Raw genomic sequence first — 21816 nt, forward strand, 5'->3', positions numbered from 1 at the left:
ACTTATTTCTATTTATACTTTTAATGAAATTTTTAAAAATATTACTACTGTATTACATCACTCTATAAAAAAAATTAATAATGAAGTTAATTTGATAATTCTATTTATTTATTAGTTATAAAATCTATCTATATATATATATATATAATCTAAGACTGCACTTTTGAAATAATAGATGGATTTAGGGTTACATTTACCCTACTCTAACACTAACGCTAAATAGAAAAAAAACATAATCAATTTCAAAATAGAGCTACAACAAAATAGACTTTTAGTTATATTTAATAACTTTTAATGGTAATAAAAATGATTACAAAATCTTTTATCGACATTTTCACAATAATCATTGTATACGGTGTTGCTAAAACATATAGCAAAAATTATTTTGAATGCTGGTAAAAATTCTTATAATAATAAAAAAAATGTATAATTTTTTGAGGCATTTTTTACTTTCTAGTCGATATGAGACTTATAAGATGAGTACAAATACTCTTTAATTATTTTATCTCTAGTCGATGTGAGACTTATAAGATGATGGTTGTCTTCTACTTATATATTCTTTAATTTCCTTATTTTTGTAATTATTTTATCTCCTAATTAATTATTTTATCAATAATTGATGTGAAATTTGAATTTTTCTCAATACATCCTCTTAAGTTTGGGGATTATTGAGTTTGGTAATGGTGAATAATAGTCCAACTAAATTCTATAAAACAAACTTGTAAGGTGAGAGTTAACATCTATTTATATACTCTTTAATTATTTTATTTTTAGTCAATGTGGGACTTAAATTTTTCACAATAAATAATTATCGTTAATAGTAAATTTTGGTGTAATACATATATATTTTTAATGACTATTATATATTAGTCATTAATATTTATTAAATAATAAAATAAAAATAATTAATTTATTATTGTTAAATAATTATCACTAATAATAAATTTTATTGTAATAACGTTTCACTCGAAACATATCATTCTGAAAGGGAAACCACTATCTCTCTTAATATTCCTTAAATATTAGAGAAGAGGATTAGGAATTCAATTTATTGTAGAACTCCGGAGTTTGAAGTTAATGAAACACAATAAGACAGCCTATGAAAAAACTGTTGACCAAATAATAAATAAAGGGGGAAGAGGATAACCCCAAAGTTATCGAAATTTATAAATTTTGTTAGAAATTTTATTTAAAAATGATAAAAAAAGAATAATAATGATAAATATTTCCAATTTCTTAAAATATTCAATTAACATGAATTATATACATACAAAGGACACAATATTAAGTCATATTATTATTAAGTTTTAAATATGAACCCTTCTATAATATTTTATAATATTATTAGTATGTTTTGATCATGATTTATTTAGTAAAATTTAGTTAATTAAATATTTGCTTTTGAATAATTCGGTTACAATTTTTAAGTGATTATTTGAAGTATATGTTATAAGATATTATCACAATGTATTGTTATAAATATTAAATTTAAAAGGTCCACACAATATCTTGTATAATTTATTGAAAAATTATTGAATTATCAACATTTATTATGATATAGCTAGATATTTATGTTTGTAATTTAAAATATTAAAGCTTACACAGTGGAGCGGTATCCAATGATTATATTTGTAGCAAGTGGTGGCATTAAATTAACAATGGGAATCTAGATTTGCTACACTCAGTAGTTCATATATTCATTCACACATATCACATAATTGGACATATTTCAATTAAAAGAAAAGATTAAAACATTCCTTTAAAATTTAAACCATTTGATCTTGATCCAATAAGTTGGGTTTTGGTAACTACTTAAACACACAAAATTTTGCATGACAGAAAATCCGTTGACCACTCATATGGATATTATGGTGCATGAACAGAGGAACATTAATTAGTAGAGAGAAGAAGCAAATGCGCGAGATGTTAACATGTTCGTGCAATTTGAACGGTGCATATGAAACATTTGTTCATTGACACACAATTTTGTGAACTGCATTAGTGGGAGAAGGATTCGAATAAAACAACACCAACGAAGCACAAACTAATTAAATTGGCGGGGACAATGACTCCTACATTCCAGTGTCCCATTCGATCGATGACCCTTTTTTTTATAAAAAAAAATAAAAATTATTATTATTATTATGTGCTTGAGAAAATAAGTAAATTGGTTAATTGCTTGTTACCAACAAATAATATTCGTATTTGCTAATGATGATGCTGCTAGTATTTTCTTTTCCTTTTTTTTTGTCATAGATGTTTAATTTAGGGTTTTGCTTGTCCTCGTGAAACATGTTAACATGATTAGTTTTTTATATTGATGTGCTACAAATGGAATAAGAGTGATTAGAGAAAAACTAATACTTGTTAGTCTCACGCTAGTAAGTTCTCTTCTGTATAAACATCTCTATTAATCAAAATTTTATAATTAAGCATTTATAATATTTTACTCCTAATATAAAATAACATATTAATCCAATTTATCTTTTAGATAGTTAATATTAATTAATATTTGAGTAATTTTAATTGTATGAACATTTTCAACAACAATAATAATTACAAGTATTGTCAACTCTAATTTTTGAAGTAATGGATAGAATGTACTATTTTCATACGAATTAGTATCTTTAGTGGAGTATAAATATCTTTTGTTTGCACTTCTTGCAATATATTCGTTTTTAAAAATAAAATCAAGATATTTAATATATTATAATACTAAAAAAAGAACTTAAAATATTTTCAAAATTAGTGCAGTTTTTTTTATTCTTTTTAATTAGACATCCAATAATTAGAAGTGTGTGACATGTCTTAGGTTTTATTTATGATAATATTAAAATAATATTTAATAACAGAAATTATATCTTATAAATGCAAATTAATTCTTGTCGTAGGCTTTGATCTAATGTGGGACTGTCCATTAAAAGAAAGTGTGACATGTGTTATACGTAGAATACCAATCTCTCTGTCCACAACATTCAGCCGTGCCAGAAAGAAAAGTTGCCGACCAAATACTTTAGACCTCATCATCAATTAAAGTCACAACAATGTTTAAACGAATGTGTTGTGAACTTTTTGTTATTGGATTCTTATTACCTGGAGGTGGAGCATTTGGCTTTTAGCGAATTCACACGTGGGTCCCCGCAAGTTATTAATTAACTTCAATCATGTGGAGAATACTGTTGACTGTTGTTACTCCTCGGAAGATGTCGAAGACGTGAAGAAGCGTATCTCATATACTATATTGTTTGGGAGCTGTGAACCACAGATTCTTTCAACGTACGTGCACACAAGTCAGAAATCAACTATATCATAAAAATAACATTGTGGAAAACAAGAAAGTGTTCAAGTAATCAATTATTGAGATTTGGAGGAACCTATTCACTTTTAGGAACATGAATCTGGAATATCTCACCCGGTAAGGACACATCATTCAAGACTAATGTACACACATTTTCAATCCTTTAGATTTCTTGTATTCAAAACTGTAGCAAAGTGGGGAGTCCATTTCTCAGCTACATTAAGGGTCCAATGACTTCTTGTCATCACTAGTAACTAATGTGGAAATCAGCCAGATACACTCCATAATTGTGAAACTTGGCAGGCTACCATTGAAGGACACGAGATCGTGATCAGTCTCTCCTTTGAGCTTCACAGCTTGTAATTGAGTAACTTGTATTGCGCAATATAGCCTATTGTTTATACATGAAAAGTTTATATTTTTTGATATTCTTACTAATTCCACGAATGGAACCAACTGCCGCAACTACTGAAACAAGAAAGCACACAAAGCTCAATAGCTGGAGCAGACACCATTTCAATGAAAATCTTTTGATCTGTTTCTGTGCAATGTGCATTTGTATAGGGAAAAAGACGATGAGAGGCCAAAACCCGATTGCTCCAAGCAGGGCAAGAAACTCGTTGAAAAACGGCATCGCCATGGCAATGATTGTGGCCACTACCACGTATATTGTCCTCCAAATTAGCCTAAACAAATTGAAACTGAATGTTAAGGAACCCAATTTGGTTGGGTATTCCCTGTTGATGAAATCTGAACGTGGCCACACCATGTTAGCACCCATCTCAATTATACGAAACAGTGGTTGAGCAAGCACCTGTCCCATGCATATTAATGATATTTCACATTAGATATTATAATTTAACATATACACGCAAGAAATATATTAGGCAAGAGTTGATAACATCTATGTATAATATATTATTACTTGTATAATGAAATATCAACACAACAAGGAACATAGATTGAAAGTGCAATATCTAACTTAATAAAAAAATTATTCATAATTCTTTTAAATCTTTAAAAGTAATTATTGAAATGACTGAGCTTGTGACTAACCTTTTCCAAATCAATTAGGAGAGGTCGACTTCATCTCAATGACTAGACAACGTTGATTGGTTACGCAGATTTTAAAACTCCCCACATTTTAGTGCTTGATTCTTAAAGACAATGTATCACATCTAAATTTGTAACCGATTTTACTAAGATTGATTGGATTAAGCTCACTTAGATTAGAAGATAATTATCTAATATAGACGAGATTGATCGGTGACTTTATTAGCAGATCACATACTAATTACTTAGTTGACCCTGAGTGGCTTGTTAAACACTAGCCAATGGTCATTTATAATAAGTGGGGGAATTAATTCTATTATTCCAAAATTTCTGGGACCTATTGCCGCAAGATCCACAATATGGATTCGCTTAGCACGCGTAGATAATTGGGGTTTAGAGTTAAGATGTAATAAATTACTCTTTTGAATTTTTTTGGATAGAAACAGTCGTTAGATATTCTAAAGGAGATCCTCAATCCTGGAAGAATTACCTGACCCATAAATACTTGTATGTAGATAGATAGCACAACATAAGTGGATCCAGCATTAAAGTTCATAAACAAGAGGTTGGAACCTGATATGCTCCCACCATGTGGGTTACAATGAAAACATTCCCAAGAGCGACCAACCAGAATGGCTCGTAAAATCCAAAGCCAGTGAGGATGTTCCCCGGTGTGTGATCTCCGAAAGCAGCATAGCCAAGGCCACCACATAGCAGAAAAAGTATTGTCATTGCTGTGATTCCTAACAAGTTGGCCTTTTTCATCTGTTTGCATTCTGGTGGATATGACTTCAACGTGTCCTTAACAACGCACGCACATAATCAAATTGAATTGAATAACTTACTAATACAACAATGGTTAGTTAATTAGATAATAATGTGTTTTTACCATTATATCATAAACAACAGTAGCATAAGAGCAAGCAAGTGCAATGTTTCCCAAAGCACTGAAAACCCTCCAAACTTTATCTGCTTCAGATACTTCTGGCCCTACTTTGGTTCCAAATATACGAGTTGTTTTTCCTTTACCTGTTCACACCCAAAACGCCTCCATAATAAGCAATACACAAGAAATCCATTCAGGGGAAACCTCCTAAAAGGAAATTGGTACAAACCAAAACCACCAAAATCTATACCTGAGACCACCACTGCCAGAGAAAGGCCACTTCCAATGAATGCATATCCAAAAGAAGTAATAGCAGCAATGGTTGAAAGCCACGTTAACTTGTGGAAATTTGGGATTTGAGACAATAAAATTTGCAAGATCCCAAAACCTATCATAAAGGGGTTATTTGAAAACTTGCAATAAGCTCCGTGACCTCTCTTGTGGAAGCAAATGGCCTTCTTTATAGCCCTGTCACAATAAGAGGAATTCAGAGTCTCTCCCTCCACATATTATACACAATGACCAACACTATTAAAACAACGTACACCAAGCTTGTAGATGTAGTTATGGTGTAGCCCACTGTAATCCCCGCGAGCTTCCCATATTGAACCAATCCGCAAAACACGTGCATTGCTCCACCTTGTAGATGAATTAATTTTGATTGATGGTGAGTGTAAAATTTTGATATTAATCCTTTAGTAATATATTAAATAAGTTAGTTTGTACAAAGTACCAAGATATGCATGCACGGCTTGCATGTAAGTGTAGTTTCTCTTGCCATTGAGTGGATGAGGGTATCTGTAGCAGTCGGCAATGAGATTGTAAGTGTAAATGGAAATGCATGCAAAGATGATCATGATGGTTATGCCAGCTAGCCATCCTAGTTGGGCCATGGCCCAAGCCAGAGCCAACACTCCGGCGCCCACCACCACCGTTACTATGTGCGTGGTCGCCGTCATCACGTTCCCTGCAACCAACCCACACAAAATGTTAGTACAATACAATGTGGTTACTTGAACAAAAAATTATTCAATTGTTATTCTCCCTTGCTAGAAATGGTGCAAGACACATTTGACTGAAACGCAGTGTTAAGATTGAGTTTAAATTTCATTCTTATCACTTTTTATTTATTTATTTAAACACACTTTTAACATATTTAAGTGATGGTTTTGGAATTAAGCCTGTGTTTATTGATTTCAAACTGAAATATGGATTCACATGTACTAGTTTATTTTGAATTAATGTCGCCAAATTTAGTAGAAGATGTAACTCAAATTTTTGTTCCAATTCTACCTTGTAGGTTTCGGAAATTTGTTTGAGCAGTTTTTTTTATTTTTATTATATATATATATATATATATATAGGTAAAAATTATAATGACAAGAATCTATGACTATTCTAATTCTAATACTATTTGAGTAGTTTGACTGATGCCATGATTTATTTAATTGTTGTTTTATACATATATTTATATTTAATATAATTTTAGTTCCTATAAAATAACGTGTTCTTATTTTTGTTAAATTTTTAATGTTTTATTTCTTTTTTCTTAATTTTTCATCTTTTAAAAATCTAAAATCATTATTTTTTATCTATAACATTTATTTTATAGCAGACAAATAATATTTATTTTAAAAATTTATAATAAAAAAAAAATAGAAATGTCACATGTTGATGATATGGTATGTTGTACATGAAGTAATCACTTAATTTTTTATTATTATTATTTTGGGTATTACAAGCAAACAGTGGTTAATCTTTGTCGAGAACTAAGAATACACAAAAGTAAATATTTTCCTTCAAACAATTTATTTTATATTTAAGGATAACAAATAATTTTAAAAAAACCATATGATAGAGACTATAAAAATAGTAGTTTCAAATTTTAAAGAGATGAAAATAAAGATTTTTTTTTTGCAAAATAAAAATAAAAATTTATTCATTTTATATAAATTAAAAACATATTTAAATCATATATTTATTTATTTTTATTATTCTTGTACTTACACATTTAAATAAATAAATAAAAATTGAATGTCAAGGATATTTCCTTCATATTACAATGATTATAATTTAAGATTATTATATATCAATTAAGTACAATAACAAATATATTACCTTTTGATATAATTTTATTAAAGGAATCTTCTTTTTAATAAATATACTACTTTTGATTATGATGGTAGAATAATTTATGAAAGAATAAATTAGATAAAAAAAATAATTAATATCACATTAAAAATGAGAATATTATTTATTTTAAGACGATTTTTAAATACTAAAAATGTAATTATTATAAGTGGGATGAAATATATAATACTGGTATGTAATAAAAAAAATGCAATTTTTTTGTAAAAGTACACTCAATTATTTCTTTTATATCATTTTTACTATATTTTCTTATTATGTATCCTATTTTCCTTTCGTATATATATATTTTTTTTTGGTGAAGATTTTCCTTTCATATATACGGTCTATCACTTTCTTTATCTATTATTTTTCATCTTTAAATTTTCTTTTTCTTCTATTCATTGATTTCAATACATTAAAATGATTCATCGTGGTTTCCGTAATCTTTTTTATAAATAAAAAATTTATAAAAAAAACCCACCACAAGAAGGTTGATAGTGTGTTTGAAAATACGTTTTCATACATTTAATTACGTTCGTCCGAGATAATGTTAACGTGGTTTTCAAACGTGTATCCTCACTCTGAATGTTTAGTGGCCACCTTTTCAAACCTTTTCAATGGATTTAAGACACTCTGACATGACCTAGGCGGTAGCGGTACCTAAACCACCGTGCCCTTCGGATAAATCACATGCCTATGTTTCGAAAATGTTGTGACAATATTTGTCACAGAAAAACAAAGTTGTTTTCAACTTTTCATTGAATTTAAAAATTCAACAAAATTCAAGAAATTGAAATCAGACTTCGTCTTCTCCGAAAACTTTACAAGTTCTCATTTTCTTTCCAATAAGAAAAATTCTTTCAAACGACATGATTTCGTCGGACACATCAGCCATGATATGTGACCCATAAGTCTAATAAGGAGCATTTGCTTAAAAAAATTTCATAACATTTGAACCTTAGCCAAATAAAAATAAACACTCTAATATGTATATTATGCACAAACAGCACAAGTCATAGGAAACATTGTGTTGGAGAGGGATATATTAATATATTATAGATAATGAAAGCATACCAGTTCTTTTGATTCTGCCATCATCATCCAGTTCCACACTCGAGTCTCTTCTAGAAACACTCTTACTATCTTCAGTGTCCATCAAGGGATCCCTGCTTTTGCAAGTCACAACCTAAACATCCATCAGAGTAAAGAAAGCTGCGAAAATTTTGAGCTCTCAATTGATACAAACCTGTTTTTAACCTTCTTATCTTCTCTCTCACATTCCACTGTTTCTTATCCCTAAGGTTAAGGTTTGTGCCAACTAAGCCCTTCCCTGCGCCATTATTTTTATTCTCATTCATTTTTTTAATACATATATATATATATATATATATATATAATAAGTTTCTTTCTACAAATAAGAATGCTACGCGGCAATGTCGTACACTTCTTGTCTCGTCTCTGTTCTCTCCTAATGATTCCTCTTATCCTATACTCTGTTCCAAGTGTGACTTATTTCGCATTACAATTTATGTTTTGGCTTAATAAGAACTAAGATTCGGGGTGAGAAAGAACGATGTATATAAAAAGCAAGTAAAGCGGTTTATTTGATTTGGGCTTTCTCTTTTTTACTTTTAAAAGTAAGAATATTTTATGATGGTAGAATCATTCGTCTACCATGGTAATTCAATTAAACTCTTACTTTTGCCAAACTCAATTGATTTTTGAAAGATTAAACCTACTTGCCCATAATTTAACAGTCTCCACGAGTTTGTTTAGACTTCTCCTTTGTTAACTTCGAGTAGTATCTATTTAGATGATTTTTTTTATTTTTATCGAGAGCACTTTTAAAAAATGTTGTAGTAAGTTATTTTTTATTTGAACTCTCTTCATTAGTATGATATTTTTTTCTAGACACGATACTTTTTTATTAATGCTAGAGAATAATTTCTCATTTTATTAAAATTTATTTTAAGGATAGATCCATTTCAAAAGATATTGTTTTATATATATAAATCTGAAAGTCAAATGTTGGATCATATACTTAAAGATATAATTTTTTATCAATCATTTCACACCATTCATACAAATGGAAAAATGGTATAATTTATATATTATAGTAGAGGTGAAGGAACATTATTATTAGGGGCTGTTTTTTTTATCTATTTACCACGTGGGTAACTTTTTTTTTTTGCAATATATGGGTCGTGTTTGTCGAACACAATTTCCACTTTTATAAATACAACTTCTACTTTGAAAAAAAAAGAAAAATAAGCCGTGTTTTAAAGTATGATTTGTTTCCTTCTAATTCTATATAAAAATACGTTTTCAACATAAAAAATAATAATAATACAAAGACAAGTGTTTAAAATTAACGACGTTTTTTTTTATTGAGAAAAATTTAACGACTTAGCCATTTAAAAAAATCTAATAAGAAAAATATGCAAAAGTCATTTTATTGAACCCAGCTTGTAAAAATAAAAAGTAATATTCGTGAAACACGACTTTAATTTTTCACAAATACAACTTCTCCATTCTGATTTTTTCTTTTAAAAAAAAAAAGTTACCTATTTGACAGGGTCAAAGACAGAAACATTATTGAGATGTTTGTGGAGCAATTTATGCGGTGTGTAGTGGTGGTGGGAATGTTTATCACGTTGATTCCTTTTGTCGTGATCATAATTAATAAGGTTGAATGAAAATGTTCAATAATCCACCCTATCAACACCGACTCTTCTTGCGCCAAACGGCCATTTTTGTTTGTCAATTGTCATACATACGACATAAGGTAACAAATAAATCCAACAATCCACCTTTCACCTTCTGTGGAATGTCGATATGTGGATGTGTTTTAAACTTTTCTATTTCTTTTACTTCATTTTACACGGTTTAACATATATTATATAGATGGTGACTAGCATCACAAATGGTAGAGTAAATGAATTAGATCTGATTTATTATTTATTTTTATTATAATAACTGAGTTGAATAGATTTATTTATATATGAATCGGATAAATGATAGATAAATAAGTTTATTTATTATCCTAATTTCATGATTATGTACTTGTAAAAATGTCTCAAGCAAGGATTTAAATAATTGTACTGTTTCACCATTCAACAGAGTTGTACAAAAAATGAATGCAAGCGTATAGGAGATAGAGGCTTGATCATAATATTTGCAATCTGAGTTGGAATTGAAGGGATTTGTTAAAAACTTTCTCACAAACAATGAAATTAAAGGTCTAGCAACCTCTATGTGTTTTGTGTGAGCATGAAGCTTAGCACATGGTTGTGAGAAAGGGCAACAATGTTGTGGTTCTCATAAAGCAGAAGTGACCTTTAACTACCGATTGTGTGAGCATCTTCTATTTGTCTTTATCGTGTTTGGCAAAAATGCTACTATTGGTTAGGTGTGCAGCTATATTTACCTACTGATTGTGATTGTACTTCCCATTTCTTTCAACTTTTGGGAATCATGAAAAATAGAAAAATGCATGAATTGAACATGATTATATGATGCATTATATTATTGTTTATTCAGTGTGGCCGTGAAGAAATTAATGCATATTTAATAATAAAACCCCTTGTGCAGAAAATATTGTAGAGAATACAATTTTTATTTCATGAAATTGGATCAATTCTAAAGTTAAAGACACAAATCTAATATTTTACCACCGATAAGTGTGGCCTATGTTATGTATGGAAGACTTGAAGTAGATTTCAAAGTATTTTTTGCTTTCTGATATCAAATTCAGATCTTATATATTGAATTTGGTAACAAATTGCGTTGATTTTTTATTGTAATCATGAACTTATATATTTGTTGTTTGGATGGAGGTCACTACTTGGGATATCTCGCCATCGATTTAGTTCTAGTAAATCTTTATCTTTTTCAAAAATAAATAAATAAAGTAGAAGTGTCTAATCAGCATCACATTAACACTGAATTTGGAGAGAAGCGTGTATGTGTAGATTGGAAATGTAAGGACATACTTTGATGTGATGAATGTTCCTTAATTTTAACTACCTTCTCGGGTGATTCAAAAGGTTCAGACACAAATCGACATACTTTGTTAACAGAGAATAACTAATTTCTGGTTAATTTTGTGACAGTTACATATAGTAAGGCGTCAACTAGCAAGTGATACAACGTAAGATCAGAAACATAATTCACATATATACCAAGTTTGCAACCACTTATCATCAAAGACGAGATACTATTTAGCATTGATCATATATATTGGATTTGGCTAGAAGATTACAAGTATATTTACTGTACAAATGTGGAGATCCATTAGGAAGTTACTTTATTTCAATGCCTAAGAAATAATCAAGGTTGTAAAGCTATTTTGGGACAAATACTGAGTTAGTTGAGTGATTAGTTGCTGAATTAAAATAAGAAATAAGTGTGAGAACAATATCATCGTTAACCAAAATAATATATATATATATATATATATATATATATATATATATTAATAGAAGATGATATATATTTAAAAATGGCATCACATTTGCTACGACAAATCCAAAGCTGAGTAGCCTTGTGAAAGATCCAAAGTCAGAATGGTACGAGCTGTAACTAATTTGATCATGGAGCTAAAGCTCTATATAGTCAAAACCGGGTTGATGGTGAAACACTTTAGCCAAGACAATTTTTGTATTTATTGAAGCATGGATTCATTTTTATTTTTTTTATTAGAACCTCATATTCAGATTGCATTTATAGCAGAATGTCACAAGGGATTGCCAAAGCTGGATTAATAAAAGTTGATTCTAATTTAATGAGAAGGATAGTAATATGTAAATAAGGCTTTCAGAATGGGTTTGCTCAAGATATGTATGTATGGAACTTGAAGAAATGGAAGATTATGGAGGATGAGATTAATTAGTAAAAGGATTAATGGATGAAAAGATAAGTGGCATTGATTAGCATACCTTGGGCCTTGGCTGGTTTCAGTTAATTAAGAGATGATCTACAAAGGTATTCATATGTATGTGGATCTTGAATGTTGAGAACATCATCTAGCTTACATGCATGATGTGAAACACGAGAATCCGAATACCAACTTTGCATGGTCTTAGCTAGTGGTACAGAAGGAAGACAAAGACTGAAGAAATTAACCTCGAGTGTGAGTGCTCATGGAGAAGTTATTGGAGTCTGAGACCATAGGTTTGGATCAAGAACTAGCAACAGATACCAAATTAATTGGTAATTATAGTTGAGAGAATTTCTGATAAATAAAAATTACTAAATGTTTTAAGACAAAATGTTTATTTTCATAGATTGATAAGTCATGATACAAAGTTTATATTTCAATGTGATCACCACATTGTTACAATAGCAAACCTAATTAAAAATAGATGCAATTATTTTAATCAACACTAATAGATTAAAAAAGCTGATAAACATTTGCCAGTTATACCAACAGACAATAGTTGCGCGGCTAAGCCATATACAGACACGAGCACGAGGGACTAGACTCTCTTACATATTCTAATTTCTATTGTGAGAAATGACATTCGGACATCAAAATAAATTACACCATTACACTTTGTTTAAGATAAAAGTTGCATTAGAACACCATAAAAAATATTTTAAAAAAATTAATTCCATGTCTTACTTAACAGGCAAAATATGATAGTACTTAGACTTGTTCCGCCGTTAATATAATTTTCGTCATACAAAATATAATGTTAATATAAATATTGTATTATATGCCAAATATGATAATATTATAAGGATATAGACATATATTTTATATATTAACAGAAAAAATATATATACTTTATTAATGAATAGTTTTATTGGAATAAAAATTTTATGCATAGTTTGTATTGTCGTCGTTTCTCTTCAACAAAAAGAAATCAATGCATTATATATATTATTAATATATAAATTTAAAATATTTATAATAACAAATAATTTGTATTATAAAAATATAATATTAACAAGAACAAGTCTAATAATTACCATTTTTGTCTATTGAAACATGACTCTTTTTTTTAATGTAATGCGTATTTTTTTATTCAAAGAAAATTGTGCAATAATGGTGTAGAAAAATGATGTCTAAATATCATTCATTATTTTGTTACTGACATTATATATATAACACATAGTTCTGCTTGAATGATCCAATATTTAAGTCTGGTGGAACGACCTCAAAAAGGATATCAGCACCCATTATGAATATCCTTTCATTTCATCAGTAGCTTCCCTTTATTAACTGAATAACATTAAGACACAGAAACAGGGCAAATAATTAAAAACTTGGAAATAAACATAATATCAGTTCATTGATTCCATCAAATGATATCAAAAATAAACGAACCATAATAATGATAACTAGAATAATGGCTTTGTATATGACAATAAGTTGTACACATGACAGAAAGGCATGTATAGCAATAGCATCATCAATTGTAAGCAGAAAATGACACTAAACATGTGATACCTGAAAGTAGGTCTCAAGCTTCTTCTTCAAAGTCGTATACTCTAGATTGATTTGTTGGAAAGTCCTGAAGCATCTGAAAAGGGTAATCTTACTACATTAGTTAAATCCAAAACTATGAGAGAAGTTTGAGCAAATTTGTTAATATCTTTATATAATATTTATATTTTATTTCAATAAACAAATAAGTGTATTTTATTATTAAAAAAATACAATAATAATGTAAAACAATAGTATGTAAATAAAATTAACTCAAGCCAGGAGGTAAAAATATGAGTTACCCCTCAAAGTTTTCTGCTGCACAATATTCACTGAATTTGGTGCACTCGATTTTCACCTTCTTTGCTCCGATGCTGTCAATAAATTAAAAACATTTGAGTAAGTGACTTAACTTTCGCATTGCCATTAATAAAAAAAATTAATAGTGATAACAATAAGTGAAACACTATGTTAATTAAGAAAATCTCATTTAGGAAAAACAAGAATTATACATATTCTTAATTTTTTTTCATTAATATATATAGTTCACATAATTAATTTATTAATTTATCATTAATCATGGGTATTTACCTTGAGCAACTACCCTTGAATTGATGCATGTAATCATCTAGCTTGGTGAAATTGGGAGGATTACTCATCCTGTGCAACACATTAGAGTCTGTAGGAGAACATGTGTAAGAGAAAAGTAATATAATTGCTAGTGATTTCCACTTACAGTGCTCGTTCTATGTTGTAGATGAGTCTAACAGAGTCAGTGTAGAAAAGGGTCACAATTTCTTCCACAAAATTGGGATTAACATCATCTTGCAATTCCTCTAACTGAACGAATTGCTCGTCAAGAAACCCCTACAACAATTACCATTAATAAAGGTAAATTCTCTTTGAAAATAAATAATCATTAATTTAAATAATTCGACACTTTTGTTCTTTATTTAAAAAATTGAAATTTAATTTTTATCTTAAATATAGAGTTGAAATTGAAGATTCTATTTTATTCTTACAAACTGGCCTAATAAAAACGAGTGATATCTTTTTATGGAAAAAAAAAATCTCTTTTAAAAGCAAAGGGCATAAAAAATATACAAGCTGTTATTGTACGGTTTGTATAAACCTTTTCATGTCTATTTTCAGTACGCGACATTCGGTTCGTTTGAAAAAAAATGTATTTTTGCAGTACTTAAGTTTGCATGTAATATTAATTTAAGTACAGTTAATGTAAACTATTTTACATAAGTAGTGAATAAAAAATTACGTTAGAAAAATCTTTTTAAGTGATTATTATAAATTTTATAAAATTTATTATATATAACAATTTCTTATTGATGGATAATATAAAGTTCATTTATTACTTAACACATGATTATTTTTAAATTTTAACAATTATATTTTTAAATTCTAAAATTTAATTTAAAAATAAAAATGAGAACGGTAAATTAAAAGAAAGAAAGAAAGAGTTAAAAGAAATTCTTGAAACCATTATCGCTATAAAAAAAACTAAATTAAAAACACTTGTTCAATATATTTATTTTAATTTATAAATTATGAGAGATATGCAAAAATTAATAAAAGAGTGATTATTTATTCTGTCTAGTATTAACTTTTCCTATCTTCTTAAGAGAAAGAATTTAAGAAGTGGCTAAATTTAGTGTTATTAACAAAAAGATCATCGAATTATTATCAACAAATTATTGAACAGAAGTTACACTTATTTTTTCTGTATAGTTTTATTTTTACACCATTTTTCTGTTTAGTTAATCAATAAAAAAATAGCTGCTGGCTTTACCAAATTTAAAAGGAGAAAGAGAAAGAGAAAGAATAAATTGAAAGGAGAAAAAGAAGTGGAAATAGAAGACCTCATCAAAGAGTGAAGTTCGCATGAAGAGTGCCTGTTGTTTGAACCTAGTCTTGTCCATGTCTCCTTTTTCTTGAAAGTTTGGACACAAAATCAAATGAAAGAAGTAAAGAAGTGTATGTTTTGTTGAATATCAGTTGTTGTGACGGATAACTAGGAGGATGTGGCAAGTAATATTTATAGCATTGGGAATGGGATAGTAATAGTATCAAGTACACTACATCTAATATCTGATCATTGGGAAGAATCCAAAAAAATCAGAGAATGTTATTCACTAATCATTCTCATTCATCCTTTCATCTCTTTGAAAGCAACTACTTATTCATTTCTGTGCTCTTATAAATTGACTGCTCCAAAGTACAAGATGGCAACATGCAATTACAAGGAATAATACTCTATCAACCTATCATCATCCAACAGTTTACACTTTATATAAATTAATTTGTCTAACTTTGGTTAATACGAAATAGCGAAGAAAGAGGCTAAAAAGTGAAGAAATGGCAAAGAAAAAGAAAATCATTTGATATTAAAGAGATTTTTCAATAAAGAAAAAAGATTTGTCGCACATTTTTTATTTCTTTCCAAAACACATAGATGGAATACTGAATAATATTGTGACCACTTTTAGTTTCTATATTTTAATGGACCATTATACTTTTTAAATATAATTTTTTTACATTCTATTTAAATAATTACTTATAATTTTTTTTATTTACATTTAACAGTACAAAATGTATCGATCCCTCTAGTTTGAATAAATCATATTCATATTTGAATAACACTTTTATTACGAGAAAAGTTTTTATTTAGATATATTTTCTTTTGAAATATGAATTATTTATTTATTTAAATAAATAAAAAAATTTATTCAATCACGTTAAAGAAAACGTAACTTTCATTTGAATATGTTTTCTCTCAAAACGAAAAAAAAGATTTTATTTATTTGAATAAATAAAAAAATTATTCAAATTTGTTAAAGAAAAGATAATTTTCATTCGAGCAGAATTGAACGAAAGTTTAGAATTTTATTTATTTATTTTTTTAAAATTTTTATTTTATTTACTTAATTAAATTTTATTATTTTAATTAATTTTTAATCCAAAAAATTGTTGTACAATTATTTACTTACTTTTAGTTATTTATTTATTTTATTTCAAAATAGATTTATTTAGTTATATAACTTTTTATTTAAATGATTAAAAAATTAATTAATAAAAAATTAATTTTAAACTTATTTATTTATTTTTTACTCTTACTTATTTATTTTTCTCTTATCTTTTTATATACTTTATTTTTCACCTATTTTTTTTATATCTTACTTAACATACATAATATTATTTCTCATCTATATTTTTTTATCTATTTCTCTTTCAACCAAACAATCAAATTTGCACTCTATTTATTTTTTACCTATTTTCACTTACCTATTTCTCTCTTCTCTATTTCTTACCTATTTATTTCCTCTCTATAAACACACAGTAAAATACTCTCTATGTCTTAAATATACCAGACCCATGCTACAAAAGTCTAAGTACCTAGCCAAATTGTGTTTATAATATGTGGGATAAATTAATTACGACCCGTAAGAAAAATAAGTGTAATTATAGTACAAAATACTCCATACTGTTGGATTAATAATTTTCTTTTGTTGTAGTCTTTAACAAAAATTGATTGTAAAAAAAAACTAATAAAAGTTAAATTTCTGCCAAAAAATAACAAAAACTAAACTGTCAAGTAACATAAATTATGCTAACAGATTAGTTGTGTTGGTATATATGTATAAATTTATCATATTATCAATACATTAAATGTTAATATAAATTATAATACAGCATACTATTTATGTATACTAACAATAACTCTACTAATAAAGTCGATAATGGTTAATACTTTTATATTTTTTTTAGATCTTAATACATTTAACTATCTATTAACAAAGGATAATTTTAGTAATATTATTAGCATTAGCTCAATATTTTGAGCACTCAAAATTCTATTGAAATTTAAACCCAAATTTGTTAATTATACAAAGAAATGTCATATTTCAATTCTGGTGTACTGTAATGTAAAATGACTAATTCAATCTTATGTTGACATATACTTAATAAATTTAAGTATGTTTAATTAACAGATTGACCAAGCCCATAATTGCTTGAGTTCTTTTTAATATTATTTTTATGGTTTACAGTGATTTTTGGTCTAAAGAAGATGTATAATTCTTTCTCACTTGATTAATTAGTTCCTATAAAAATAAAGTAGTATTTCTGATCTCAACTTGATACTCAAGTCAAAAATCAAGTCATAATCCTTAATTAAAGAATACAATCATCAACCACTTGAACTATTGACAATTAACCACTTGAACTATTGACAATTAGATAATCAACAACTACTTTTATATATATATATATATATATATATATATATATATATATATATATATATATTAATTAGGGAGAATTGTTAGGTGTAAGAATGTCAAAATAGATTCAACTCAATGAGTTAATTCGCATAATCCATCCCAACATATTAGGTTGAGTTGTACTTTTCAACTCCTATAACCTACCAATTCAACGATTTAATGATGAGTTGGTTTGGTTGATCTATTGGGTTAGTCATTGGGTTGATCCATTTTCCTCTTGATTTTTACTTATTAACATTACTTAATTTATTTTATTTGTAATTCATTTGCCTATTAAAACTTATTTGTAATTATATTGTGTACTTATTTTAATATTGTTGTTAGACTATATTAAGTACATGTTTCATCAAACATTTAATTCATTACTAGATTTAAAATATTTTTTTTTTCTCTTTTTTAATTATATTTAATTATAAAATTTGAAGAAAAAAATTAAGACAGATAAATAGATATAATTTATAAAAAATTTAGTGATAAATGAGTTAAGATTTTTACTCCAATCCAAATTTTAATAAGTTAATGAGTTGAGTTGGATTGACTTCATCTATATGCTTAGATAAATATGTGATGAGATAAATTGAGAGGGAGAGTTCCTCATTTTTCATTTTTTCATTTTCCTTTATTATCCAATTTTTTTCCTTCTTTTAAGTCATTTATAAAATTAACCGTGTTATCATACCAAAGAAAAAATAAAAACATGTAGGACCCGATAGTCCACCTGTTCCTCCACCATAGTATGATATTGTCCGCTTTGGGCTAGGCCCACACCCTTATAAAGGCCGCTTGAACACCACAACCGAACCGCGATTTTGTTTTTGGACTCCTTCCCAAAAGGCCTCATACTATATGGAATGGTGGACACCCTTATAAACTAGTCAATATTCCTTCATTTTACAGATGTGGAACTTGGGATGAATCCCAACAAAACATATTACCGAAACTAACAATCTGTTTATTAACACCCTCAGTTGTATTGGTATGAAAATCATGTATCTCAACAATTTCATATGGTCGTAAAAATCGGGGGGAGGGTGGAATCTAAGTACAGAATATAAAATGAGATATTTTACTTCTTCACTTTCATTTGATAAGAATATATAAAAGAAAGGATGAAGATGGCGCCCACTGTTTTATGTTTCTTTTTGTTATCTCACATGTCGAACGTACGATGGCATTTCCAGTTTTGCCTGCAAATCTAACATAATTTTTCATATATTAAAAATTCTTTTATATCTCAAATTCCTAATTTATGAATTTGAGTCATTTCATCAAGTTTCACAGGGCACTGTGATATAAAAAAAAATGACAAATATTTATGAGTTTAACTTTGGTTTTCAAGAAATCACATATCAACAAATTTATCACATATGATGGTTTGTAATCGGTGATTCTGTAAAAATTCTTAACACAACCAATGTATACAATATTTACTTATTTTTTTATAAACAAAAATTGTGATTTTAAGAATAAAAATTATTTTAATTCAAAATTATTTAACAGAATTTAATGTAGAGTAGTTGACCCACGCACTCAAGCTTAGGAGGTTTTTCTTCTTTTTTTTCAATTCAATCTTTGGAGTGATTATTTTTCCAATCACGGTTATCACTCGCGCGGTACTGTAAATATCATTAGTCTAAAAGATTTATATATATTGTTTTCATACAAATTAACAACTTTGTCAATCTATCAAATTATACTTGTATTGATTTGTTCAACTATATAGTAGTATTTTGATCTTTCAATAATGATAATATGTGATTTCGTATTTTTTTTAACCAATAATTTTATCGATAATCAAACTATCTATTTTTAGAGAGTTTCCCTTCTCATTGTTCTCAAACACATTTTCTATACATTCACGAGACCGACAATATTTGTTTCACGTTTATCTTGTGCTTGTCTGAGTACTCTTTAAATAAGTATCCATATTAAAAGTACTTGTGGATAGCCGTAAATATTTAATAAAAGCATCTTTAGACCACTTTAACAATAGTTTTTATTTATTTTGACATTTAAAAAATAATTTTTTTTGTTCATTAATATTTTGTATTTTCCATTAGACATGAGAACAATTCAAAGTCTGACGAGTAAAAAAAATGTTTAGAAGTATAGAGTAAAATTATTCAGTATTTTACATAACTATACTAATCAAGATACTTTAAGTTAGAAAATATTTTAATTTCATAAGTCTAAATAAAATTCAATAAACATACACACAATAATTTTATTTCATAGGTCTAAACAAAAGTGACTCATTTGGATCGATCAACCGGTGAGAGGTTGGAACAATATGTATAAGATTTTAAATTTAAATTTTGATATTGTTATTGTAATTTTGATGGATAAAAAATATTAATAAACAAAATTTTACGTGTATTCAGATAATACTATAAAGACATTTAAGTAACTTATTATAACGAATATTTAATAAGTATTGAAGGAAGAATTGTTTATTATATACTTTAATTTCATGTTTGAATTAATACATACATAGTCATAAATTTTAGCCATATTATTGTTATTGTAACTAGTGAGTGAAAAAACATTTCATGCCTCCATTTAATTATTCATATCAATAGAATAATGTACCGTTATTATAAACTACAAAACTGATGTAACTTTTTAAAACTTCCATTTAACAATTTTTTATTTTTATTTAAAAGATTAAAATTGTCTCAAATAAAATATACACAAAAAAATAGATAATTCTCTTTATATATAAATATAAATTAATATATATATATATACTCATTTAATTATTTATGTTGCAACATTAATTCGCAAATATCTGTGGTTACAATATTTTCATCCTTACTTTTAATTATGCAAATTATCATTTTTAAGAACTAATCCTAACTCAAATTATTAATAAATGTTGCTTTATTTTATTGATTATTAAATTAAAAATCATTTTAAAATCATGTAATTTATGAAAAAATAAATAAAAGACCCACCAAAACAAATCAAATTGATTGCTATATGTAAATTTATTTGATTCGATTTTGGTATTGTATTTAAATTAAATAGAAATTGCATATTAGTTTTATTTTTATATTTGATTCATATTATTATCATTTTTATCTTTATATTATTTTTATTTTTATTTAAAAAATCCAAACAGCGACACCCGTCCCCAATCTTGTTGATTTATGTATTTACTTTCCATTTCAAATAATCTGTCATATGAAATCCTCCTCTAGCATGATTCCAAATTTATTTGCAGGGAAGAATTATATTGCAAGAACGGCAATTTGTATTTGTATAAGAGTTAATTATCTATATACTGTTAATGTAAAATAAATTTATACTGATAACTAATTAATTTTTTAATTGTGTCATGTCACTATAAACATATTTATTTTTAACAGTGACATAGCACAATTAAAAGATCTAATTGGTTGTCAGTATATAGGTGATTAACTCTTTGTATAATATATCCAATCTTTTTACCACACCTTTGGATTATTTTTGAAAAACAAAAAAAAACAACTTTAATGACATTTTTAAGAACATTTTATTCTTTATTTTTTAAATTATTAAAATCACTTACTTTTAAGTTTTTGTTTTTCTTGAACGAAAATTTGTCTAATTATTGTTAGTTTTAAAAACATATTTTTACACCAAATTGTTTTCTTTAAAAGAACACGATCGAACAGTCATGCATTGTGTCATTTTCTGTAGAAGCATTATCTATCTGTTTAATCTAAAGATGACACGAATACAC

The 21816-nt window shown here is 27.3% G+C and overlaps 2 protein-coding genes and 1 long non-coding RNA gene across 6 annotated transcripts; 1 reads left to right on the forward strand and 2 right to left on the reverse strand.

The window, feature by feature from the left end:
* Window positions 1–3291: 3291 nt before the first annotated feature.
* On the reverse strand, window positions 3292–8761 carry LOC109796747 (amino acid permease 8). 3 transcript variants are annotated; one of them, XM_083077167.1, is made up of 8 exons: window positions 8614–8761; window positions 8442–8553; window positions 5971–6204; window positions 5783–5876; window positions 5488–5705; window positions 5241–5380; window positions 4925–5152; window positions 3292–4112 (listed from the first exon to the last, which is right to left on the reverse strand). In XM_083077167.1, the coding sequence occupies exons 2-8, from the start codon at window positions 8521–8523 to the stop codon at window positions 3690–3692; spliced, it is 1419 nt and encodes a 472-aa protein (XP_082933293.1). In that variant the 5' UTR covers window positions 8524–8553; window positions 8614–8761; the 3' UTR covers window positions 3292–3689. The 3 variants fall into 3 exon arrangements, 2 of the variants coding, with proteins under 2 accessions (XP_082933293.1, XP_082933294.1); XM_083077168.1 differs by having other exon boundaries at window positions 8442–8533; window positions 8614–8736; XR_014434713.1 differs by lacking the exon at window positions 8614–8761 and having other exon boundaries at window positions 3974–4112; window positions 4842–5152; window positions 8442–8607.
* Window positions 8762–10033: 1272 nt separating this feature from the next.
* LOC114914957 (uncharacterized) lies at window positions 10034–11596 on the forward strand. 2 transcript variants are annotated; one of them, XR_003802797.2, is made up of 3 exons: window positions 10034–10152; window positions 10488–10720; window positions 11480–11596. It is a non-coding gene; the product is annotated as an uncharacterized LOC114914957 (long non-coding RNA). The 2 variants fall into 2 exon arrangements; XR_014434714.1 differs by lacking the exon at window positions 11480–11596 and having other exon boundaries at window positions 10488–10902.
* A 592-nt stretch (window positions 11597–12188) lies between these two features.
* On the reverse strand, window positions 12189–15832 carry LOC109818043 (histidine-containing phosphotransfer protein 4). The gene is made up of 6 exons (XM_020383436.3): window positions 15672–15832; window positions 14534–14664; window positions 14389–14457; window positions 14100–14171; window positions 13822–13894; window positions 12189–13593 (listed from the first exon to the last, which is right to left on the reverse strand). Exons 1-6 carry the CDS (start codon window positions 15729–15731, stop codon window positions 13573–13575), a joined length of 426 nt encoding a protein of 141 aa, XP_020239025.1. The 5' UTR covers window positions 15732–15832; the 3' UTR covers window positions 12189–13572.
* Between the last annotated feature and the right edge of the window lie 5984 nt (window positions 15833–21816).

This window comes from Cajanus cajan, chromosome 6 (genome assembly GCF_000230855.2).
Source record: "Cajanus cajan strain Asha chromosome 6, NIPB_CcT2T_4, whole genome shotgun sequence".
Taxonomy (NCBI): domain Eukaryota; kingdom Viridiplantae; phylum Streptophyta; class Magnoliopsida; order Fabales; family Fabaceae; genus Cajanus; species Cajanus cajan.

What these genes read in the sequence shown, in the direction of transcription:
- LOC109796747 (XM_083077167.1), bottom strand. Translation starts at nt 8,523, where the DNA reads ATGGACACTGAAGATAGTAAGAGTGTTTCTAGAAGAGACTCGAGTGTG. An exon ending in TGGCAGAATCAAAAGAACTG is followed by an intron (nt 6,205 to 8,441) that starts GTATGCTTTCAT and finishes GGTTGGTTGCAG; the next exon opens with GGAACGTGATGACGGCGACC. An exon ending in ACATGGTGGGAGCATATCAG is followed by an intron (nt 4,113 to 4,924) that starts GTTCCAACCTCT and finishes TGCATGGGACAG; the next exon opens with GTGCTTGCTCAACCACTGTT.
- LOC109818043 (XM_020383436.3), bottom strand. Translation starts at nt 15,731, where the DNA reads ATGGACAAGACTAGGTTCAAACAACAGGCACTCTTCATGCGAACTTCA. An exon ending in TACAACATAGAACGAGCACT is followed by an intron (nt 14,458 to 14,533) that starts GTAAGTGGAAAT and finishes TGTGTTGCACAG; the next exon opens with GATGAGTAATCCTCCCAATT. An exon ending in TTCAAGGGTAGTTGCTCAAG is followed by an intron (nt 14,172 to 14,388) that starts GTAAATACCCAT and finishes ATTTATTGACAG; the next exon opens with CATCGGAGCAAAGAAGGTGA.